Source organism: Benincasa hispida, chromosome 3 (genome assembly GCF_027475165.1).
Source record: "Benincasa hispida cultivar pf3 chromosome 3, pf3_genome.v1.1, whole genome shotgun sequence".
In the NCBI taxonomy this organism is placed as follows: domain Eukaryota; kingdom Viridiplantae; phylum Streptophyta; class Magnoliopsida; order Cucurbitales; family Cucurbitaceae; genus Benincasa; species Benincasa hispida.
In genome coordinates, this window is record NC_143480.1 from 19101693 (window position 1) to 19113145 (window position 11453).

At 29.3% G+C, this 11453-nt stretch overlaps 1 protein-coding gene and 1 long non-coding RNA gene across 2 annotated transcripts; both read right to left on the reverse strand.

Annotated features, from left to right (window-relative positions):
* Positions 1-1050: 1050 nt before the first annotated feature.
* Positions 1051-5998, reverse strand: LOC150037099 (uncharacterized). The gene is made up of 3 exons (XR_016528831.1): positions 5831-5998; positions 5627-5743; positions 1051-1178 (listed from the first exon to the last, which is right to left on the reverse strand). It is a non-coding gene; the product is annotated as an uncharacterized LOC150037099 (long non-coding RNA).
* Positions 5999-7878: 1880 nt separating this feature from the next.
* Positions 7879-11016, reverse strand: LOC120074250 (bZIP transcription factor 44-like). Its single transcript, XM_039027310.2, has 3 exons — positions 10690-11016; positions 10410-10569; positions 7879-8294 (listed from the first exon to the last, which is right to left on the reverse strand). The coding sequence occupies exons 1-3, from the start codon at positions 10809-10811 to the stop codon at positions 8046-8048; spliced, it is 531 nt and encodes a 176-aa protein (XP_038883238.1). The 5' UTR covers positions 10812-11016; the 3' UTR covers positions 7879-8045.
* Positions 11017-11453: the final 437 nt, after the last annotated feature.

Genomic DNA, 11453 nt, shown 5'->3' on the forward strand with positions numbered 1-11453 from the left:
CTTTGTTATGGATTTTAATGTCTAATATAATTTTATAACAACTTATAAAACAATAGACATGCTATCCAGCCATAACATACATCAAAGGCAATCAAAATTAATATAACACTTATATTAATTTTAGGAAACCCTAAACATGCATACTATATATTATAATTAACTTATAACATAATATTATGCATGCAACATGCTTTCTTATGGTGGAATTTTAAATCTAAATGGCATACTATATGCACAAACACGTTTAATTCAAATATAACAAAAATCACATGCATAAAATATTTAAACAACACTAATATGGTTCAACTTTGGCATCCTAAGCAAGCAAAATGACTAAATTATTAAAAAAAAAAAAAACTAAAAACAACTTCAAAAGTGAACTGGATTGCTCGACTTGACCCGAACCGCCCGAATTGGCCTCCAAAAGCTCCAAAAAATGGTTGAACTAGTCTAAATCGAGCTGAACCGTACCCAAGGTGGCTGAATCGGACTAAAGATCCTCAAAATCGATCGAATCGATTTAAAGTACGTGAACCGCCTTTCTAGGCTAGGATGAGCAGCGTTGCAACACTCATCCCAGCATTGCGACTCCATGGGCTTGAACAAGAGCAGTGTTGCAACGCTCTGAGGGCAACGTTCCAATGCTGCCTAGACAAAAGCTGATCTTCAGTTTTCTGCCATGGAGCGTGCCTACTTCAATCTTCAATTACAGCCTAGTTTGGACTCTATTGACTCTAATAAAATTACAGACTCTAGAGTACATATATTGTTCATTAATCAAGAGCCAATTACAAATTAAACTTCATAATTAAAGAGAAATCTAATGACAAAGTTGAATTTTAACCATATCAGTCATAAAAACATGCAATCTTAGAAATTCATCCACCAAACTCAAATTAATAATAATTGAGTGCTTAAATCATGCTCTGATATCAATTGATAAACTAACATACAATAGAAGAAATTATAAGCACTCTAATTACACTTAATTTGAGTTTAAAACATGTATTGAAACAAAATTCCAGAGAAAAATGTTTCAAGAATTACAACCTTTGATGAATCTCAGCAATAACAGCTTCTCTCCACGAATCGGAACTTCAAATCAGCTAAGGACCACCACAGAGACCTTCTCTACTATTCTCTAACGCAGATTGAGAGGTGGAATCTCTGAATTTGAGCTAAATTTGAATGAGAGTGAAGAGGATTTGAAAGGTTTCAGTATCAGCAGAGTTTCAGCATGAGATTTGATTGCATAGATCATTATTTTGAAGTTCAAATCTTCAATTTATATAGGTAGATCATGCAAAATGGATTAATACAGCGGCTGCGCATGAGGTGTATTTTGAGTGGGAAAATCCATGTTTTGGATTTTCCCACTTTGAAATATTTAATTCAATTTTAATAAATATAATTTGATTAATTAATTTTGATTAAAAACTAATTTTCCAAAAATCAATTTTTGATTTAATTTTTATAATTTCAAATTTTCAAAAAATAAAAAATTCTAATTAATCAAATTACCAATTTTGAACAATTTTTAAAATTGAATAAAATTAAATAATTAATTAAACTAATTTAATTAATTTAATTTAATATCAAATATTAAATATTATGTTTCACCTCATCAAATATTTAAATCATTATTTAAATATTTTTGAACTCTCCAATTTCATTTAATTTCAACAAAATCAAACGTTTTAATTGCATCAAATACAATTAATTAGAACCCTAATTGAATTTGAACAATTCAAATTTAAAACCTTAATTTTGAATCTCAACTTTTTAAATTCACTCAATTCACTAATCTAAGATAAATTTTACAAGCTAGTAGAGGGACCTTATGGACCTAAAGATCATGAGCTCTAACGGTTTGAGATTAATTGGCCAAACTCTTTAGACTGAATTAATCAATATTCATTAACTACCGAGACATGCCACTATAGTTCGATAGTTGCACTCTCCTCACTGTAGATATATTTTTGTCCATTTTAACTATAATTAGTAAGTCGATCCTTCATAGGTCGTTCGTATTTACAGCTAGGTCAAAATTACAGTTTGATCCCTGTAAATACATCTTGCTCCTTAAGCTCCCATTGATCCTCCATCGAAGAATTGGTTTATGTCCAACTTATAAACCATGACCCTCTCGATCATGAGAGGGTGGGGTCCCATTGTTCAAGACTAGGATTCAGCGCTTAAGAGAACAACCTATCTGCTAACCCTAAGTTGGGTAGAAGTGAGTTCCATCTTGCAAAACTATGTTCCCAGCTATCTATCTGTCTTAACCCCAAAATAGGAGGCTTATTGAGCAGTGCTATTGAACTACTCACGCCTATACAGATCAAAGGATAATCTTAAATAAACAGGTGTTCATAGTTAGCTCAGGATTAAGATCGAGTTATCCTAGGTCATTGAATTTGAAATAGTCAGTTTTAACAGTAAACGGTCGTTATAAAGAAAAGTGACTATTTCGAGGTCTGGTCTTATGCAAACTCATTGCATAGAATGCCTTCACTCACATGTCTCCACATGAATGATTTTGGGATCACATCATTTGTATCGGTATACAAAATGGGTTGCATCCAATAGTGTCACAAGGATGAGGTATCCAATCTCATCCATATACTTATAGACCATTTTGGCTATATACTAAAATTTGATCCTCTTTTATGTCGCCACGTAAAGTTAAAGTATTTCTATAATAGCCATGGATTCGTATATTGGATTTTTATAATAGAATGAAATATCAATAACAATTTATTGAATAAAATACTCAATAAATAATACTTTTATTGATAAATAGAATATGTTAACAATATTTACGAACTGCGAGTTTTAGGACATTCTCAACAAAATTACCTATGGTCATCCTAGTGAAATGTAAGTCTCTTCAAATAACGATGTTATAAAAAGAGACTAATCATTTCGTGGTCCGAACTTATACAAACTCTCTGTATAGAATACCTCCAGTCATATGTCTCCAAATAAATGGTTAGGATCAGATCATTTGTAATATTTTACAATAATTATAACAATTACAAAGTGGGCCGTATTCGTAGTGTCATTGGGATAAGGTACCTAGCCTTATCCATCTATTACAGATCTTTTAGGTTATTACTTAAGCATGATCCATCTGTATGTCACCACATACATGTTTAAGCTACATCAAATAACCGTGGATCTTAGTTTATTAGTTTTGGGTTTATGCAACTAAATGTCAAATAAAACAACAACTTACTTTATTAAATAAATAATATGTTTGTACAAATAAATTACAAATTATGAAACCACAAGATTTAGAAAATCAACCTCAACAATCTCCTAGTTGTTTTAAAGTTGTGGGGTGTATAAATACAAAAAAAATAAAAAAAATAATATAGTACACAAAACAATAAACTAGGGCATACATTATGTGCCCAATAACTCCCACTTGTCCTAGACTAGAGATGCATGTCTCGTAGACCTAGACTCTCTAAGTGACCCCTCAAACATTTTAACCATGAAAGCCTTCGTAAATGGATCAACAATATTATGCTCTGAAGCGATCTCCATGACGATCACGTCCCTTCGATGCACAATCTCCTAGATGGGATGATATTTACGCTCAATATGTTTCCCTCTCTTGTGGCTCCTAAGCTCCCTGGAATTTTCCATAGTACCACTATTATCACAATAAAAGGTGATAAGCTTTGACATGTCTGGAACAACTTCCAGATCAGTAAAAAAATTTCTGAGCCAGATAGCTTCCTCAGCAGCTTCACAAGTCGCTACATACTCTACTTCAATGGTAGGGTCAATAATGCAACCTTACTTTGTGCTTCTCCAGACTACTACTCCTCCATTAAGAATGAACGCTGATCCTAATGTGGATTTTCTAGAATCCCCACCAGTCTGAAAATCAGATTCAGTGTATCCTATAAGGATCAAATCCTTATACCCATACATAAACATGTAGTCCTTCATTCTTCGAAGATACTTGAGGATGAGTGATCTAATCATGGATTGGACTGATACCTACTGACAATTCTCACTGCATAAAAAACGTCAAGTCTAGTATATAACATTGGATACATGAGACTACCAATAGCTGACACATAGGGGATCCATCTCATTTCTTCTATTTCTTAAGGTTTCTTAGGACACTGTTCCTTAGACAATACAATTCCATGCCTGAAAGGTAATAAAACTTTCTTACAATTGTGCATCGAATATTTGACAAGCATCTTGTCAATCTAAGATGCCTGAGATAGGGCTAGCATTTTATTCTGACGATCATTGATGATCTGGATCCCTAGAACAAAATGTGCCTCTCCTAAATCTTTCATTTAGAATTAGGTTGCTGACCATTCTTTAACATTTTTCGGTAGACCTACATCATTCTCAATGAGTAAGATATTGTCCACATACAACATTAAGAAAACCATCAAACTGTTGATGATTTTCTTATAGACACAAGGCTTATCAACATTCTGGTCAAAGCCATAAGATTTAATCACTATCAAATCTTATATTCCAAGATAGAAATGCTTATTTCAATCCATAAATAGATCGATTAAGCTTGCAAACCATTTGCTCTTGATCTTGCTTAATAAATCACTCTAGTTGTTGCATATAAATAGTCTTTCAAAGACTACCATTTAGAAAGGTAGTCTTAACGTTCATTTGCCATATCTCCCAGTCATAATATATGGCAATGGACAAAAGAATATGAATAGACTTCAACATAACAATAGGTGAGAATTTTTTCTCATAGTCCACTCTCTTAACCTAGGTATAACCCTTTGCCACCAATCTAGCCTTAAAGGTCTGTACCTTCCCATTTGCACCTCGTTTTTCTCTTTTAGATCCACTTACATCTATAGCTTTTACCCCATCAGGTTGATTTACAAGACCCCATACTGAATTAAAGTACATAGACTCCATTTCGAGGTCCATAGCTTTAACTCATTCAACATCATCCATTGCCTCTTTAAAGGATTATGGATCCTTAACCTTACCATCTAATATGACGGTTAGAGTTTTTATTAAACCCATATAACGAGCAAGTGGGCATGCAACCCTCCCACTACGTCGAGACTCCCTCAACTGTGGAGGTGGATATACTTGACTAGATGAACTGACATCAACAACTCTTGTTGATGTACTTGGCTCTTCAACAACTTTTGTTGATGCTTTAGTAGTTTTGTTGGAAAGTACACTTAACACAATTTTTTTGTAGGGCTTATGCTCCCTAATGTAATCCTCTTCTAAAAATGTAGTATTTATCAACACAAAAACTTAATTTTCTTTAGGATTATAGTAGTAACCACCTATTCGTTCCCTTAGGGTAGCCTACAAATAGACATAATTTTGAACGAAGTTTCAATTTCTTAGGATTTTCCTCAAGCACACATACTGGGCAACTCCTTTTGAAGTGGTGTAAACTTCCTTTACGACCATTCCATAATTTCAAAGGTGTTTAAAAAATACTTTTAGACGGAACATAGTTCAAAATATAAATTATTGTAATTACTGCATAACCCCAAAATGAATTAGGCAAATGAGCATAACTTAAGAATAATCAAACTATAAGCTACTTCATACATTTCATTTTTCTCTTCAGCAATCATAGTAATAGGTAGCTTACTTGGACCGAGGAGTGCTTTTGCAACCTTTTGATGAACTAGAAGAGCTTTCATTTTGGAACCAAAGACCAAAATCACCTTTACCGTCAAACTTCTCAAGCTCAAATTTTGCAGACATTCTAAACATGAAACAAGAAACAAAAACAAGATATTAGTACATGAAGAGAACATAAAACAATTCCGAATAAAAAACAGAGACTTCATACCGTAGAGATCAGGATCCAAGCATAAGGCGAATGAAAAAGCTTAGAATCCTCCAGATGAGGCTCAGATACCCATTGTAAAAACTCCAAGCACACAAACCCCAGAAGCAATTGCAGAAGAATACCAAAAACAATAAGGAGAACAAACAGAGTAAGGAAGAAAAGAAAATTATTTTTGAATCTTTTTCAGTTCAACAACAAATCGGTGTGAGCATTTAAAATTTCAACTTTTTTTTTTTCGAGGTTATTGTCACTTAACCAGTTTAAAATTGAACTTTTATTAATAATCAACCATGAACAAATATATAACTTTACAATATTTTAGGACCCAAATTAATCCTTAAAAACTTTAAATGACCTATTAAATAGCCCAAAGATTTTTAATATGCATTATTGATGTAGTACGTAGCCCACTCTTTTTTATAAAATAAATATTCATCTTGTCCATTTGTGAATATGCATAAAAGGTAACTATTACGTTGTAAGTGACAGCGATCTACCCTCTTTTGTGATGGCTCTCCCCATTCATACAAAAACACGTGCAATCATATTTTAAGCAACAATATGTATCGATAGGCAGGAAATATATTATGATATCAAACTTCCTGATGCTCATAAATATTTTAGGCTTGTTTGAATCGAATAAATATGTGTTTGATAATAGATTAAAATAGAATTTTAATTTAAATACATTTTAAAAAGATTTTGATATTATATTTATAAATCATAAAATTTGTTGAAGTCACCTTTAAATTGACAATAAACTATTATTAATATATATGTTTGATGTTAGATTTTTTGCATAATTATTATTTTTTCATATTATATATTTTATAATACATTACATAATACATATTTTTCTTTTAAAAAAAATTAATTGAGTGTATAATATGATATACTGTAGTTTTATCTTTATTTAATATAATTATGTATTTTAAAATTCAAAATTCCAAATCTAGATCCAACGAAAACATAAAAATATTATTTTCAAAATCTACATTGTTTGGATCACAAAATTTGAAAACAGTTTTTAAAAACAGAATTCAAATGATCCGCCAAACACATATTCACTAAACTTAGTAAATCTAAAAACATAAAACACAATTTAGATTTTCTATCCAACAAATATTTAATTAATTGAATTTACACAATAATGTAATACTAAACTTATATATTTATTAAATTATACAATAAAATTTGACAATGTTCCATTTGAAATTGGTGCAAACGTATGAATGTGTGCTTTAAAAAGCACATTTACATCTTACTTGATAAGTAACCTCTACTAGCTTAACTGACATATTTACAATTAAAAAAAAACATATACTTTATATCAATAATATTTTAAACTTAAGAGCATAAAAGCTCACCATAATATATATATTTTGTCAGTTGGAGTGTTTGTATAACTTAAGTATGAATATTTTGGATCAGAGTGGCAGTTCATTGCTGCCTACTTAATTAGAAATTGTACGAAAATAATTATGTTACAGTTTCGTGAGAGGGGCACAACATTGAGTTTCTTATAATTTTTATGGAAAAAAGGATATAAATCAGTACTAATCCTGGCACATGCGATGCATATTTATCTTTTTCCAATGGAATCTTCAAGGACAAAATCCTCACTAGTTCTTTTCTTATGTTCTTGATTTAAATAAAAAAAAATTGTTAGTCTTCTCTGGTTTTTATAAGAATGGTGCATTGAATATTTGGATGAGTGATTTTGAGTAGATTTTATTTTATTATTATTATTTTTTTAACGATACCTGAGTTGAGTTATAAGGTAGGGATAGTAAAAAAATCAAAATAGAAATTTACAAGGTTTACTAACAAGATATAAGTTACATCTGCGAGTAGAAAAAAAAAAATCATTATTATAGAGAAATATCAAAGATATAATACTAATAGGGTTAGAGTGTTTTTATATAGAGCATCCTTCTAAATTTTAGAGATAAAATTATAAATAACATAAATGCATGTACAGTCGCTGTGGATTTGATTTATTGAAGTATCAATCCTTTTGAACACCTCAATGTATTTTGTCGGTTCAATTTGAGTGAAATTTTGAACCCATATTATTAATCAATAAAACGATGAGAAAAGTAGGCCATCAACACATCATACACGCACTCACATCAATCAATCTTTATCAACAATTATTTATGTGTTCGGGTTTGTCCTCCATGATTGGTTACTTATAACTTGCAAATGGATATTTCTAAGGGTTGTAATAATAATCTTCCTCTTCAAAGCCATTATTCAAATCGTCAACCTCAAAGGAAAAGGTTTCAAAAACCTCCATGGAGTTTATAAACATTACGATGTCGTTTAGAGACTGTAACCTGTAGGTCAGTTCTAGCATCTGAGTTCGAAGGATCGAATTCTCTACCTCCAAACTAACGTACAGATTTGTCGCCACATTCATGTTTGCTACCATCTCATTGTTATGCTTTTTGAGTCGATTCACCTGTAATAATCAATACAAACACTTTAAGTATCTCACATTAAGGAGCTGAGAGACCTAATAATCTTTTCCAATGACCTTTATGTTTGTGACCTGTAAGATTAATTAAGATAATAGGGTAGTTTTAAAAATAATTTAGAAAAAAAAGATACTTTTGAATGAAATTAGGAAAAGAGTGCTTTTTTTTTTTTTTTTTTTTAATCTTCATACTTCTAAACATACTTTGGAACGGTAGTGCCATTTTTCCTCACACCATCCAAGGTTGAATTCTTACTCCAAGCTAATTCTATCACTTTGTTATAAAAATATTATAATTATTACATCGTTTTATTTCTAAATATATATATTTGAATTTTTTTTATTGATTTTATGCTAATTCAATTGGAATTTACTTAGCGAGATAGCAATTTAAATACTAAGACAATAATATTTACTTTTTATTCTTTACAAAAAAAAAAACCTTTTTTTTAAATTGTTAATTTTTTTATGAAAGTATTATCTTAAATATTTATAGTGATAAAATTAATATGTAACTTAAATATTAATAATTTTATCACTTTACTATAAAAGATATCAGCTAATTTTATACTCGTTCAATTGTAATTTACTTAGGTAGTTAAATTATAATTTAAATACTAAAATAATAATAATAATAATTATTATTATTCAAAAAACTATTCTTCTTTATTTTTTTACTTTTTTATATAAAAATTTTATTAAAATCTATAATAAAATAAATATCCCTACAAAATTCAGGTATAAAAATAAGATTTCTATACAATTTACTTAAATTATAGTTCAACTGCTAAAATAATAATTATTTTAATAAAGATTTCTGTAAAATTTACTTTTTTATGTAGTTAAATTATAATTTAAATAGTAAAATAAAAATTATTTAATTTTTTATTCTTTACAAAAATAATATTCCTCTTTAATTTTGTTTCTTTTTTTTAATAAAAAAATTCTTAAAAGTTATAATAAAATAAAGAATTTTTATAATTGTTGGGATATAAATTTTTTTTTAATCTCTAATAGAAATCCTTATTTTATTATAACTTTTATATTGAAATGTTATAGGAATATTTATAAAAGTATAACATTTTCATTAGAAAAACCAAAATTTAAAAAGAATAGCTTTGGTAAAGAATAAATAAAATAAATAATTAATGTCTTAATATTTAAATTAGGGGCCTTTTTAAATATAAAAAATATATAAAAATATTTATACTATAACAAAAGCAGTTTTGAACTTTTTGCTATAAAGGGTAAATATTTTGAGAATTTTCTATTATAAGAAATTCCTAAATAACTATCGCGCCAAGTAAATTACAATTGAATTAGTATAAAATTAAATTAAAAAAATCATATATATATATGATGTGATAATTATAATATTCTTTATAGTAAAGTGATATAATTATTTGTATTTAATATTGAAATTCTAAAAACAAGAAAAAGGGAAAGAAAAAGTGCTTGGAGTTCGATTTAAACTTGGGTGGTGTGAGGGAAATGGCAATACTCCATCACCATTCCATAGCACAATAAACCATTCACACATAAACAATCTATTTACATAAATAAAATTTTCGAGTAAAAATTTTGTTTAAGAGACGCATTTCATTAAAGATAAAAAAGTTACACTTTTTTCTTAATTTCTTTTTAAATTATTTTTAAAACTATTCTATTGTTCCAATTAACCCATGTTTGTATATTTCATCAAATTTTACGAAAATATTTCTATTTATTTATTTTTTTTATTGAAAAAGACATCTTTTATCTAATATGTATAAAAGAAATCCAAACTAGTATCTCTTTGAAGATCTCACGTATGGAATGACCTCAATGTGGGCAATTATTTATTTGTCAGGTATAACCCTTTCACTCACTTAAAATCTGACCACTATTTAAAAATTTTAGTACATTTAGAAATAAAATTACCAAAAGTACACGAAAAGGGAAAGTTTTGTAGACTAAGTTTCTATCAAATGTATGTGTAGTAAGCTATGTACAGTCTAGTTTTTACTTTTTAAAATAAGAGAAAAAAATTATATTATTTATAAGACGAAAAAAAAAAATTATCACGCGCTGAAGAAAAGTAATTTTTTAAATTAAAATTACCTGGTCGGTTAGATCATCTAAATGTTTTTGCTTGCGCAGTCGAGATCGTCGAGCTGATTCCCGATTAGATTGCATTCTCCGGCGCTTCCTCTCGGCCTCCTGATCATCTTCCGAGCCTGAGGTTCGGATACCGCCGTTGGCCGACCCAGACGAAGCTCCACTTGAAGATGCCATTAAAGATTAAGGAAAAATGAAAAAGCCTAGCTAAGATATATTATTAAATAAAATTACAAGAGGAAAATAAATGAGGGAGAATAATTAATGGTAAGATTATGTTTACGAGAAGACATAGAACCAGTAAAGGAAGACGACGGAGAAGGATTGAACTAAGTGGGTCCTACGACGAAGAGTTGAGTTTATAATAAACCCAGAAAGAAGAACTTCACTCACAACCGGAGACATGGGTAAGTAGTAATTTGGAGCATCGAGAACAAGAAATTACAATAATTAGCTAAGTAATTTAGATAACACACAAAAATGCAGAAAGAAAAACTTGAGAGAACTCAGATCTAAGTTCTAAGTTCTCATTACTAACAGTGAGAGGGGAGGTGGAAACAGGCTGGTTAGTGGCGGTTTTATAGACTAGAGACAACAACAAGTGCTCCCAATATATGGTGTGCTCAATCAAATCAAAACAAAACTTAAATAATAACTTCTCTTCTCTTTCAATTAATGGTTAATTTTAGTCATTATTATCTTTAATTTAGTCTATATTATTGGGTTTTTTTTTTGTTGATTTTTCTTTAAACTTTACATTATATATCTTTGACTTTTTCCACTCTAATTTTTTAAAAGTATTATTTGCGCATTATATTTTCTTACATCAAAATTATTATTACCATCTTTTAACTAATTTCGATCAATTCAATTAATGTTAAGGTACTAAATTTGAGGTTTATTAAAATATGAAGATCGAAATTGGACATTATAAAAATATATGACCAAAATTGAACAAATTTCAAAGAAAAGAGACCAAAATGGTATTTTTAACCAAAGTTTATTAAGTTAAATTATAAGTTTAATTTCTAAACTTTAAAAATATCA

Coding starts and splice junctions, on each gene's coding strand:
- LOC120074250 (XM_039027310.2), bottom strand. CDS start 10,811: ATGTCTCCGGTTGTGAGTGAAGTTCTTCTTTCTGGGTTTATTATAAAC. Junction 10,570..10,689: donor TACTGGTTCTATGTCTTCTC/GTAAACATAATC, acceptor GGCATCTTCAAG/TGGAGCTTCGTCTGGGTCGG. Junction 8,295..10,409: donor TAGATGATCTAACCGACCAG/GTAATTTTAATT, acceptor TGATTATTACAG/GTGAATCGACTCAAAAAGCA.